General features: G+C 44.1%; 3 protein-coding genes across 3 annotated transcripts; 2 read left to right on the top strand and 1 right to left on the bottom strand.

The window, feature by feature from the left end:
• The first annotated feature begins 208 nt into the window (after nucleotides 1–208).
• On the top strand, nucleotides 209–1,211 carry LOC133901300 (mavicyanin-like). The gene is made up of 2 exons (XM_062342610.1): nucleotides 209–501; nucleotides 577–1,211. Exons 1-2 carry the CDS (start codon nucleotides 321–323, stop codon nucleotides 921–923), a joined length of 528 nt encoding a protein of 175 aa, XP_062198594.1. The 5' UTR covers nucleotides 209–320; the 3' UTR covers nucleotides 924–1,211.
• A 160-nt stretch (nucleotides 1,212–1,371) lies between these two features.
• LOC133901301 (pollen-specific protein C13-like) lies at nucleotides 1,372–2,503 on the top strand. Its single transcript, XM_062342611.1, has one exon. The coding sequence runs from the start codon at nucleotides 1,868–1,870 to the stop codon at nucleotides 2,369–2,371; it is 504 nt and encodes a 167-aa protein (XP_062198595.1). The 5' UTR covers nucleotides 1,372–1,867; the 3' UTR covers nucleotides 2,372–2,503.
• Nucleotides 2,504–2,511: 8 nt separating this feature from the next.
• LOC133901299 (phragmoplastin DRP1E-like) lies at nucleotides 2,512–8,964 on the bottom strand. The gene is made up of 16 exons (XM_062342609.1): nucleotides 8,424–8,964; nucleotides 8,144–8,364; nucleotides 7,959–8,022; nucleotides 7,679–7,786; nucleotides 7,063–7,164; nucleotides 6,672–6,722; nucleotides 6,514–6,575; nucleotides 5,802–5,892; nucleotides 5,629–5,693; nucleotides 5,272–5,466; nucleotides 5,072–5,191; nucleotides 4,902–4,972; nucleotides 4,040–4,265; nucleotides 3,702–3,752; nucleotides 3,193–3,585; nucleotides 2,512–3,079 (listed from the first exon to the last, which is right to left on the bottom strand). Exons 2-16 carry the CDS (start codon nucleotides 8,270–8,272, stop codon nucleotides 2,945–2,947), a joined length of 1,863 nt encoding a protein of 620 aa, XP_062198593.1. The 5' UTR covers nucleotides 8,273–8,364; nucleotides 8,424–8,964; the 3' UTR covers nucleotides 2,512–2,944.
• Between the last annotated feature and the right edge of the window lie 1,933 nt (nucleotides 8,965–10,897).

The raw sequence follows: 10,897 nt of genomic DNA, 5'->3' as shown, positions 1-10,897 counted from the left end.
GCGTGTATGAAATGCATGACCAAGTAGTAGTATGGAGTACTTTTCATGCGAACTGATCATAGCTTATACTAGTATGTAGCACATCGACAACGACATACACATCTGCGATGACGCATATGCTGATGATCTATCTGTCACCTACCGCGCGCCCGCATCGATCCCATATATGCTACCATGTATGTAGCCTATTATATATACACCATGCAATCGATCACGAGCTTATCAATTGGCTACAGCTTGTGCATAATATTCCTTCCACCTAAGCTCCAAGGCAATCTCCTCCTCTGCTCGATCGCCCCTTCCAGCAGGCAGCAGCTGCCATGGCAAGAATCACCAGCAGATCTGAAGCTCTTGCCGTCATGGCCGTGATGGCAGCAGCCGTGTTCGGCATGGCGTCGGCGGCGACCTACAACGTGGGCGAGCCGGGCGGATCCTGGGACCTGCAGACCAACTACGGCAACTGGGTCTCCTCCAAGAGCTTCCACCCCGGTGACCAGATCGGTAAGATCGCGTCTCTCCAGCTACCCTAGCCTGTAGCAAGATTTTTATACTGATCAATTGTATTCATGCACGCAGTGTTCAAGTACTCGCCTCAGTTGCACGACGTGCTGGAGGTGAACAAGGCGGACTACGATTCCTGTTCCACCTCCAACCCCATCGCCACCCACAACTCCGGCAACGACGCCATCGCCCTAACCTCCCCCGGCACGCGCTACTTCATCTGCGGCTTCCCTAACCACTGCACCGGCGGCATGAAGCTCCAGATCAGCATCCTGCCAGGGGCCACCTCCCTCGCCCCGGCCGGTGCTCCCAAAGCAAACTCTCCCCTGCCTCCGTCAACACCCTTTTCTACCGCTACCAAGGCCACCGCCACCGGCTTCGGTCTCGCCGCCGTCATGCTCGCCGCCGCCCTCATGGCCTAGTTTAATGTCCTATTCCTTTTATATGTTATGTTACTACGTACGTGCTAGCAGCTATAGACTGCTGCCTGGACACGTATATATACAGCTAGCACACGGTTCCTGTTAATTAGTTATCATCTGTGTGTGTGTGTATATATATATATAGAGAGAGAGACCTGTCGATCAGCTAGCATTTACTTTATGTAGTTACTTCTCTATTTTCTCTATTGCAACCTTCGGGTTCTGTATATTGATTTTCAGAGGTGACGATGACTAATAAATTGAGTCGCATGTATGCACGTATCTTTATTTTGATCAGCTTCGTTCTTGTTAACACTACCGATCACACTACATGTATCTAGGTTTCCAATTCCACCCATCTTAATTTTCTCCGCTCTAGCTAGATAGATCGTGATGGGAAGATAATCCTACGCGATATTTGAGGGCTAGGTCCAATGCATGACGAGGCAAAGGAGAGAACGACAAAGGAAATATCATGAATAAGGTCCAACCCTCCATTGCGTCAGCCCAGCAGCAAGCTAGCTTCTCCAATAGAAGAGTGAGAGTACTAATTTTAAGCATTTACTTGTGATATATAGTTGACTCGTGAAAAGCCTAATGTACGTTTTATTTGTGCATGAACCAACAAAATCATATCCCTAAGAAAGAAACTGTGCAACGAATTGAATGGTCAGTGTCGGTCTAAATCCGACATATAATGACGGCCGAGCGATCCTTAATTCGATCAGCAGATAGGCGGATGCATGGCTAAAGATATATAGAGAGCTAGATCTAGTAATTAAGGTAGCTACAATTGCTCTCCATCGTTCGTTCGTTGGTACCATGCATGCTCAGGCTCTCATCATCTCGCTATATATGGATGGATGTTCCTTACAAATATAGCATCTCGCTGGATCATATCGACGGATCGATCAGTTACATACTTAGAGAAAGATAAATAGTTGATGATGGCGCGGTGGTCCGTGATGATAGTGGCGGTGATGGCGGTGGCGGCTAGTGTTGTCGTTGGCGCCGTGCGGGATGACGACTTCTTCGTGGAGGGCTCGGTGTACTGCGACACATGCCGGGCGGGGTTCGTGACGAACGCGACGACGCCGATCGCGGGTGCCAAGGTGCGACTGGAGTGCCGGCACTTCATGAGCGCGAGCGGCGCGGTGGAGCGGTCGGCGGAGGGGGTGACGGACGCGGCAGGGCGATATCGCATCGAGCTGGTGGACAACCGCGGCAGCGAGGAGGTGTGCGCGGTGGCGCTGGTGAGCAGCCCTGTCGTGGGGTGCGCCGAGAAAGAGGTGGGCCGCGACCGCGCGCCCGTGGCGCTGCTGCAGGACGCCGGCCTCGCCACCACCGTGCGCCGCGCCAACCCTCTCGGCTTCCTCAAGGATCAGCCGCTCCCCAACTGCGGCCAGATCCTCAGCAGCTACGGGCTCCGCACGGCGCCCAGCTACTAGCTGGCTAGGCCTACTCCCTGCGTGCAGTTTCTCTTCTCTTCTTCCTTCCTCAACACAGCGCGCGCAGCAGCAGTAATTACTTCGGAACTCTTTCATTTCCATGCTTATTAGATTACGAATAAACTCAGTACCAGATCGACTTGACTATTAATTAATTCTGTCTGAATCATATATTTCTGATGTAAGATCATAAGCATGTCCGATCCTTTTGTGTGACCCCGATCGAGTAATACATACATACATACACACACACACACACACACACACACACACACACACACACACACACACACACACACACACACACACACACACACACACACACACACACACACACACACACACACACACACACACACACACACACACATATATATATATATATATATATATATATATATATATATATATATGTGCAATACAACAACCATATATATATATATTAGGACTAATATATCATGGATACTGCTATATATGTACTGGCACTGCTACCAGGTAAAACTCGTTCGTGCCTGCCTATAAAAGCTTGCTAGGTAGCGCTGCAAAATTAATCCGGTCACGAACTCCTCATCATCATCTGCTGCTGCTCCATGCCACAGAATCGATCTCATCCCTCGCAGATTTGTACAGCTCCAGCCTCTTCCAGCATTGCTGCCTACACTCTATCATGGCCGGGTCCTCGTCCAGCAGCTGCCCAAACTGCCCTGCCTGCTCGGCCGGATCCCATCGATCAACAACATTTAAATTTTAAAATCACTCCAATTTTATCAAAATACCATAAACTCGAGTAAAAGACAAAGTTAGCTAGGTTAATTTCGTACCTCTTTTTTCCCTATCTGCACGTAGAAATGGTTCAGGAGAGATCTCTTGGCCTCTCGAACTTGACAGTGGACCGCTGCCTTTGGGATCTTCTTCAACAGTTCGTCTCCCACCATCCGTATATACTCGGACACGTTGGAGGCGATATTCCTGTAGTGCCCATCACCGTAGCGGTCCACCGGCACCGGCACCGGCACCGACTCGGCTGAAGGATTTCCAACCTTACTAGCATCTGGATCTTGAGGGAGCCTCCGGAAGAATTCCACCGTCGGGTATGCAGCCTCCATGTCGACCAGACGAAGTGCTGTGCTGTGCCCATCCTCCCGAAATCTTTCTAGGGCCTCATTAGCAGCGGTCGCAAGCGCAGCTTGAAGAGTGGGGAATCTTCTCAGTTGCTGCAATCAGCAAACATGCATACCATGTCAACCTTTTCTTTTATTTCTAGAATTATTAAATGTGTGTATCACGTTAAACCACCAAAGTATTGAGAGTATTGGAAAATGGAAGCCACCTCTGTCTCTCCAATGGATTTCCTGACCAAGTCTTTTAGAACAACATGGACCTGGAACATAGATTTGTCAGAGACGTTGATACAAAATATCTTACTGAGAACCAGAAGCGAAGACAATTCACCAAGCACGGAACAAAAGCATTTGGCCCATGGCAGGCAATGCAACACACAAAATGGAGGTTTAACTCACAACTGAAGGACAAAAACGGAAGGAAAAAAATACACTAGTAGCCATTAATTGAAGGACAAAAGTCAGCATACATCAGTTAATCACCTAATGGAAGATCAGCCCAATAACTAGTAACACTACAGTAAAGCATGGAAAGTAGTCAATTTACCGCATCAACTGTTGCTTCTGCTGGTCCCCTGAAAAAGGCAAGGCCAGCTTCAATAAGCCGACGGTAACCTTGTTCAGGAGCGATAAGATGCGGCTGATAGCCATCTGCTTGTGAGACCACCTTCTTAACGTTTTGCACAGACAGATACCGGTCAAAGGGAAGCTTCCTAAAAGCAGCAGGGAGATGATGATCAAACACACCGTAAATTCTATCACCACCAGGTCTCCTGCAGTTAGGCATCCAAAGAGTTTAGGAAACAAAGCAAAGCTCAGACCATACTGTAATTGCATAAGAGGGCACAAAACATTACAAGATTTTTTTTTCCGACTAAGCAAGTGAGGGCAAAGCGCCCACCTAAAAGTCTATTAAACATGCCTAAAGGCAAGGTTCGAAGACAAGCGAGCAGGCCTGGGGGCTCGCGTGTTGAGAGGTACAGGGGGGAGTGGGGGGGGGGGTGTGGAAGAGAAGCATGACTATAGGGTCTAATTTACAGCACAAAATGATTTGTTAAAAGAAACTTGAATTTTTTGGTTTTGTTCATATCTCCCACATCTTAAGAACATTTAATGCGGACCAACTGCATGTTTTACAACTTCCTTTTTCATAGTGTTCACATAGAAGATAAGGCGAGAAGAGTCCAGAAAGCACAACAAAAAGTGGGAAATATAGATAACGAGTGGAAAATGTGGTCCAAGAACTGAGCATGCAGCTGAAATACGTTAAAAAAAATAAGAATGATTTATTTTGTGCTCCTTGACATTTTAAAAGGAATAATAAACATTAAGTAAAACATATTAAGAACATTTAATGTGGACCAACTGCATGTTTTAAACAGGAGATGCGAAATGAGGATAATGCCAACCCTCCGTCAAGATGTTCCTTGAAAACACGGTCAAAAGCTCGGCAGAGGTCCAATATAGTGTACAGCTGAGCCTGGGTTTTATGGAAGCAGTTAAAGACAAAATTGATCAGAGAAAATACACCCATCACCAATTTGAGTATATAAATAATATAAGCATAGAAATGACTAACCCCTGGATCAGCAGCCACAGCTTTCCCAGTGGTGTCCAGCTCTGTTTCGAGTTCATCTATAGTTTTATTGATCAATGATGTGATACTAGGAATGCGCGCTTTGATAACAGATTCAAGATGCTGAAATGTGATAAAATTACAGATTACAGAGCTTTGTTCGTATATCAAGTTCAAGAAATGGGCCTTGAAACTTCAGGTACCTGAGAAAGAAGCTTAGCTAGATATACGGAACCCATCCTACTGGCTAGATGTGCATAATCAGGACTGCTTTCAAAATACTCCCTTTCCTTTTCCCTAGCAGAAATCATGTCAACCTTCCTATTAATGTCTGCTTGTGAGCGGTTGACAATCCCAACCCAAGAGCGCTGCAGCCTATAGGTTCTTCCCTCAAGAACCTTAGGGGGGGAAAAAGAATAAAAACAGTCAAGGTAGGCTAGGCAATGGAAGGTCATCATTAAAGATATCTGAAAGGTGTGGTATAAACAACAAGAAAGAAAATTGGTGATTTAACAACGATCAAGTATATCTGTTGGAGCAGGCAGACAAGATCATCTTACATCAAGAGCATTTGTTCCCTTGTCCATCAAGTCCAGCTTTGTCAGCACACCAAATGTTCTTTCACCTTACGAAGTACAAACTTTACTTTCATTATATGGAGAACATCTGAAAGCTCTCTGTAGTTGCATAAATGTCAAAGTATCTTTTCCTTATGTGCTCTAAATTTTAGTACCTGTTGGATCAACTTCCTTAGCGAGTTTAATCGCATCGGAAGTTGCAATATCCTGGTTTGCTGGAGATATAGCCAAAATGATACAGTTGGGCTGCAAAATGCATAAAATAACTTATTATGACCTACATAAATGACCATCAAGCTGAACAGTAAAAATAACCCCCGCATAGTTAGGAATACTATATTATCAGAAGTTTGGTCATGCAGTCATGTATATGAAGTCAGTGATAGAGAGCAACAATTGCAACAAGAAATGGGCCTAGTAGTAAATAACTTCATTAACAAAATTCTGATTTTCCTTTTCAAATTAAATTGAAAGAAAATAGGTGCCTACTTCTAATATGGATAAGCTACAAGTGCAGGTCCAATTTTCCTTTTTTTTTGGAGTAAATGCAGTAGGGGAGGTCCCAATTGTTGTATATATGACTATATATATATTAATTAGTAAGTATTACACGCGTATGGTGGAAGAATTTACAACCCCTTTTGGACAAAGTTATTGAATAGTCTAGTTAGTTAATAATTGAAATCTTAACACCCTCTCTCACTTTATGTACATGTGCACATTCAGTTAATTTAGCGAATGGTTGCAGTACCAAATAATCAGGTTGCATACTAATGACACCAAGTTGCTGGTTATACAAGAACAAAGGGTGCTCTCTTTGTAAAGATGTGGTAATTAAAAGAGAGTGATACTCAGTCAGTTGATTACCTTCTCAACATATGAACGAACCATATTCTCTATATCTTGAACAACACTGTCAGGCTGTCCCTCTGTGTATTAGTAGTTCAATAAGATGAGGTCGAGAGTGGGGATGGTGCACAACTGCCAACAAGTATCTTTTTTTTTTTTTAAGAAAAGGACCATACCTACAGCAACCTTTGTTAACCCGGGAAGATCAATCAATGTTAAGTTCACAACTGCAAAAATAATAGGCGTAAAACTACTATTAGCCAAAATGCAAAGAAAACATCATTCAGAAGTTGAAAAGGGCCAATTTAAACGGAGCACGCTTCTACAACTGTACAAAATGATACAGTATGGATGAGTTGGTATATGGTATAGCCGTATAGCAGGCTAGAAATTTGGACAGCCATAAACCTTTACGATGCATGATATGCTGTCTGAAGCATCATAATGTGGAAACATATTGATATAATCATTCAATTTGACTGGCAAGGATGAGAAATATTTCCCACGGGAGGTACAACTTGGTTCACATTGACAATAGGATATATGAAAGAGTTCGGAAGTAAATACCCTTGGGCGAATAAATGCTGAGATGAATAGGGACAGGGGATATTTGTTTAGTTCTCCCAGTCAGTCTATCTGTCTCATCTGCAATTTCTTGTCGAACAAGGGCTGCATCATAGTACAGAGAAATTATTGTTGGCACCAAGATAATTTTGGCACTTCCACTTTGCATAAGAAATAGGACAGCACACACAAAACAGTTCAGCTCAGTAAATTGAAATTTTCATACGAATCAGTTGAACATAAAAGTTTTAGAAGTAAATGAGTTGTTGTAGAAGAATGCTCCAATCCAGAGACCTGAACTTTACACACTGCACGCTACTTTGCCGTAAATATAAATGAATATAGACATGGCACCATGTTCATTTCAGGAAAAAGGCTCTCTCCAGAAGTGATAATGTATATAATAATTTTCAGCTATCATGTTAAGAGTTCCTGAATTAACAATTATCCAAGGCAACCGGGCTGACTCATGGGGAACAGACGACGGAATGAAGTGATGTCTGAAACGAAATATTAACAGAACTCGTAAAATCTGTGAAGGCTTCAAAACAAGAGACATATGATGTGGTAATTTTGATCCATGATGGATTTATAGAAGAAAGAGGCCGGGTGTTCTCACCAAAGTCTGAAAACCTAGTGCTTGGCAAATGTAGGAACTCTGCATATTCTTGAGCTCCATTGTGTGCCTGATGCAGCTGCAGCACTAATGGCCGTCGCGTGACGATTCCTAGAATTATATAGAGAGAGCTGATAATTGCATAGCAGAGAACGATATTTCCTGTCTGTGATTATTTATCTCCTGTACTGTAAATTGAATTGGATCGGATTGAATAGAATAGAAGAAAAGAGAGTACTGAAGAGTTTGGGAAAGAGGGAATTAACACAGGAAAGAAGCTGACCAGATCCACGGGGAAGGAAGTCGGTGCCAACAATGCTCTCAAGCACGGAGGACTTGCCAGAACTCTGTTGCACGAAACACGAATTAAACAGCTATTACTAGTCGTAAGTTAGTAACTACTCACGTGGTAACTAAATAAACCGCAACATGGAAGGATGATCGGCGAAGGAGAAAGAGGAGGAGGACCTGGCCCCCGACGACTGCGATGGTGGGGAGGGATTCCCAGAGGGTGGGGAGGTCGGTTCCTTCTCCGTGGTCTCCGAGGGCGGTGCAGGCGCGCTGGATGCGGTTCATCAGACCGATTAGGCCGTCCATGGTCTTCGTCCCCCTCGATCACCTAGTTGGCTTGTTGCGTGGCGGGGAAGAAGAAGAAGAGGAGGGGCAAGAGGAGGCGGCGGCAAAGACGACTGGAAGAAGAGAAGAGTCAGCCGGTCCGTCAGGAGGGAGGAAAGAAGAAGAAGAAAACCTCGCAGCCAAGGAAGAAGCGAGGCCACGCCGCGGTGGCGCTTTGAATTCCACAGCACGCCAGCAGGCCGCAGGCTAGGCGGCCCAACTTTGTTTGTTCCACCAGCCCAAAACCCAAAGCCTGGACCGAAGGCCCGGCTCGGCCCATACAGTAGCAAGAGCTTCGCCGCCGCCGCCGCCATGACGAACAACTTGGAGGCAGCAGAGCAGAGCAGAGCAGAGGACTGACTGAGGCCTAAAGTAAAGGCCGACACCAGCAGCAGCATCAAGGCCCTCTACGCCCGCCTCCTCCGCTCCGGCGCCCTCATCGCCCACCCCTCCGCTGCAGCCCCCATCGTCGCCTGTCTCTTTCCCCTACGCCCTCTCCGCCGATGGTTGCGTGGTCGAGCTGGAGGAGGACTTGGCAGCGCCCCATAGTGGCTTGCAGGGTACACAGGAATGTTGACATGGGGCAGATGCGAGATTCTCAGCTTGGAGCGTCTTCTTATCTAATGTCTACGCCACTGCTGGGAAAGGAAAAATCCTTCATTTGTCATCCAAAACTTGAGCCAAAATCAATCACAAATAAGCTATCTGCGTCTATGACTGTAGGGTCGGATGATAAATAAGCGAAATCTATTTTTAACTGTCGTCAATTGGCTGGGAAATGGGGCCTTGCACAAGAGAAAGATCAGGAGCTTGATGAAATGAAACAGCACAGGATACACAAGCCTCCCGGGTTGTTGTTATCGCGGGACCATTCGCATTTGGAGGCCGTTTTTAAATAATATTATTTTATTAAAAAATTATAAAAATATTAGTAAATTAATAAAATTACAGATATAGATATATATCGACACTCTACGTGCCGACAACCGATATGGTCTTACGTAACAAAAGGGTCAAGCGCCTGTCGGCACACATATTATTGGCCGATAGGACTTGTCGACACGCAGTGTGCCGACAAGTCCCCTTTACCTATACTTAAGTCTGTCAGCAGCAATTGTATGGGCAATCAATGTGCCAATAGGCCTATTGGCACGTTGATTACTGACAGGTCTGTCGGTACACCGATTTCCGACAATTTTTATTTATTTAATGGACTTAGAATTTTGTACTCAATTGTTTTTGTTAACCAAAAATTATTATAATGGAAACGATAGATGGCATAATAGTTAAATGATAAATTATCAGACAAACGACAATTTTATTCGTGCAAACCACATACATGCCATATACTGACTCTAACAACGACAATGACATGCACGGTAGAACTTTCATACTAACCTAGATATGTATCGACTATAAATCTAATATGCCTTAGAGGATTTAAACAAACCGATTACTACCAACGCAAACCACATACGGACCACATACCGACTCTAACAACGATAATGATATTTACTGTATAATTTTCAGACCAACCTAGACTTGTACCGACTAAACCTAACATATCTTAAAGGAATTTAAACAGGTTGATTACTATCTCCCGAGCCAATTTTGAGTCCCTAACCGATGTTATCTTGAAAAATTAGTGTTTCCCTACCTCACGAGGACAGTCAAACCTGCCCTTATAGATTTCCAAAATAACATCTTTCATAGATTTTCAGAATGTCAAAGTGATCCGAAATCGGATATGCATGTCAACAGTTATGGTCAGATTACTGAGCTAGTCTCTTACTTCGGAAGTCCCCCATCACGTCCCTATAAAATTTATGTTCTTAGGTAGAACCTCGTGAAGACCAACACACCAGTTCCTTTCTAGAAAATAAACTTTTTCATCCAGTAAATGCTTCGAAACACACTTACGGTGCCCAAAAACCAGAGAAATCGGTACAAGAATCTTCCAAGGAAATTTTAAGACCCTAAACGACGTTATCTTGGAAAAAAATGACTTTTCACTGCAGACCTGTCCTTATGGATTTCTAAAATAACATCTTTCTTAGCTTTCTAGAATGTCAAAGTGGTCCAAAATTGGATATGCACGTCAACGGTTATGGCCGGATTATTGAGCTACTCTTTTGTTCAGAAATCCTCCATCACGTCCCTAAAAAGTTATGCTTTTAGTTAGGAGCTCACGAAGACTAGCAAAGCAGTTCTTTTCTAGGAAATATACTTTCTCATCCAGTAAGTGCTTCGAAACAGACTTGCGATGTCAAAAAACAAGAGAAATCAGAACAAAAATCTCCCAAGCCAACATTGAGGCCCTAAACGACGTTATGTTAAAAAAAATTGTTTTTTAGTACCTCACGATGACAGTCAGACCTTCCCTGAAGAATTTCCAAAATAACTTCTTTCTTAGCTTTCTAGAATGTCAAAGTGGTCCAAAATCGGATTAGCACATCAATGGTTGTGACTATATTACTGAGCTATTATCTTGCTTCGGAAGTCCCCTATCACATCCTTATAAATTTATGTTTTTAGTTAGAACCTCACGAAGACCAACACACCAGTTCTTGTCTAGAAAAACTACTTTATCATCCAGTAAGTGCTTCG

This window comes from Phragmites australis, chromosome 20 (genome assembly GCF_958298935.1).
Source record: "Phragmites australis chromosome 20, lpPhrAust1.1, whole genome shotgun sequence".
Taxonomy (NCBI): Eukaryota; Viridiplantae; Streptophyta; class Magnoliopsida; order Poales; family Poaceae; genus Phragmites; species Phragmites australis.
This window is presented reverse-complemented; position numbering and strand designations above follow the sequence as displayed.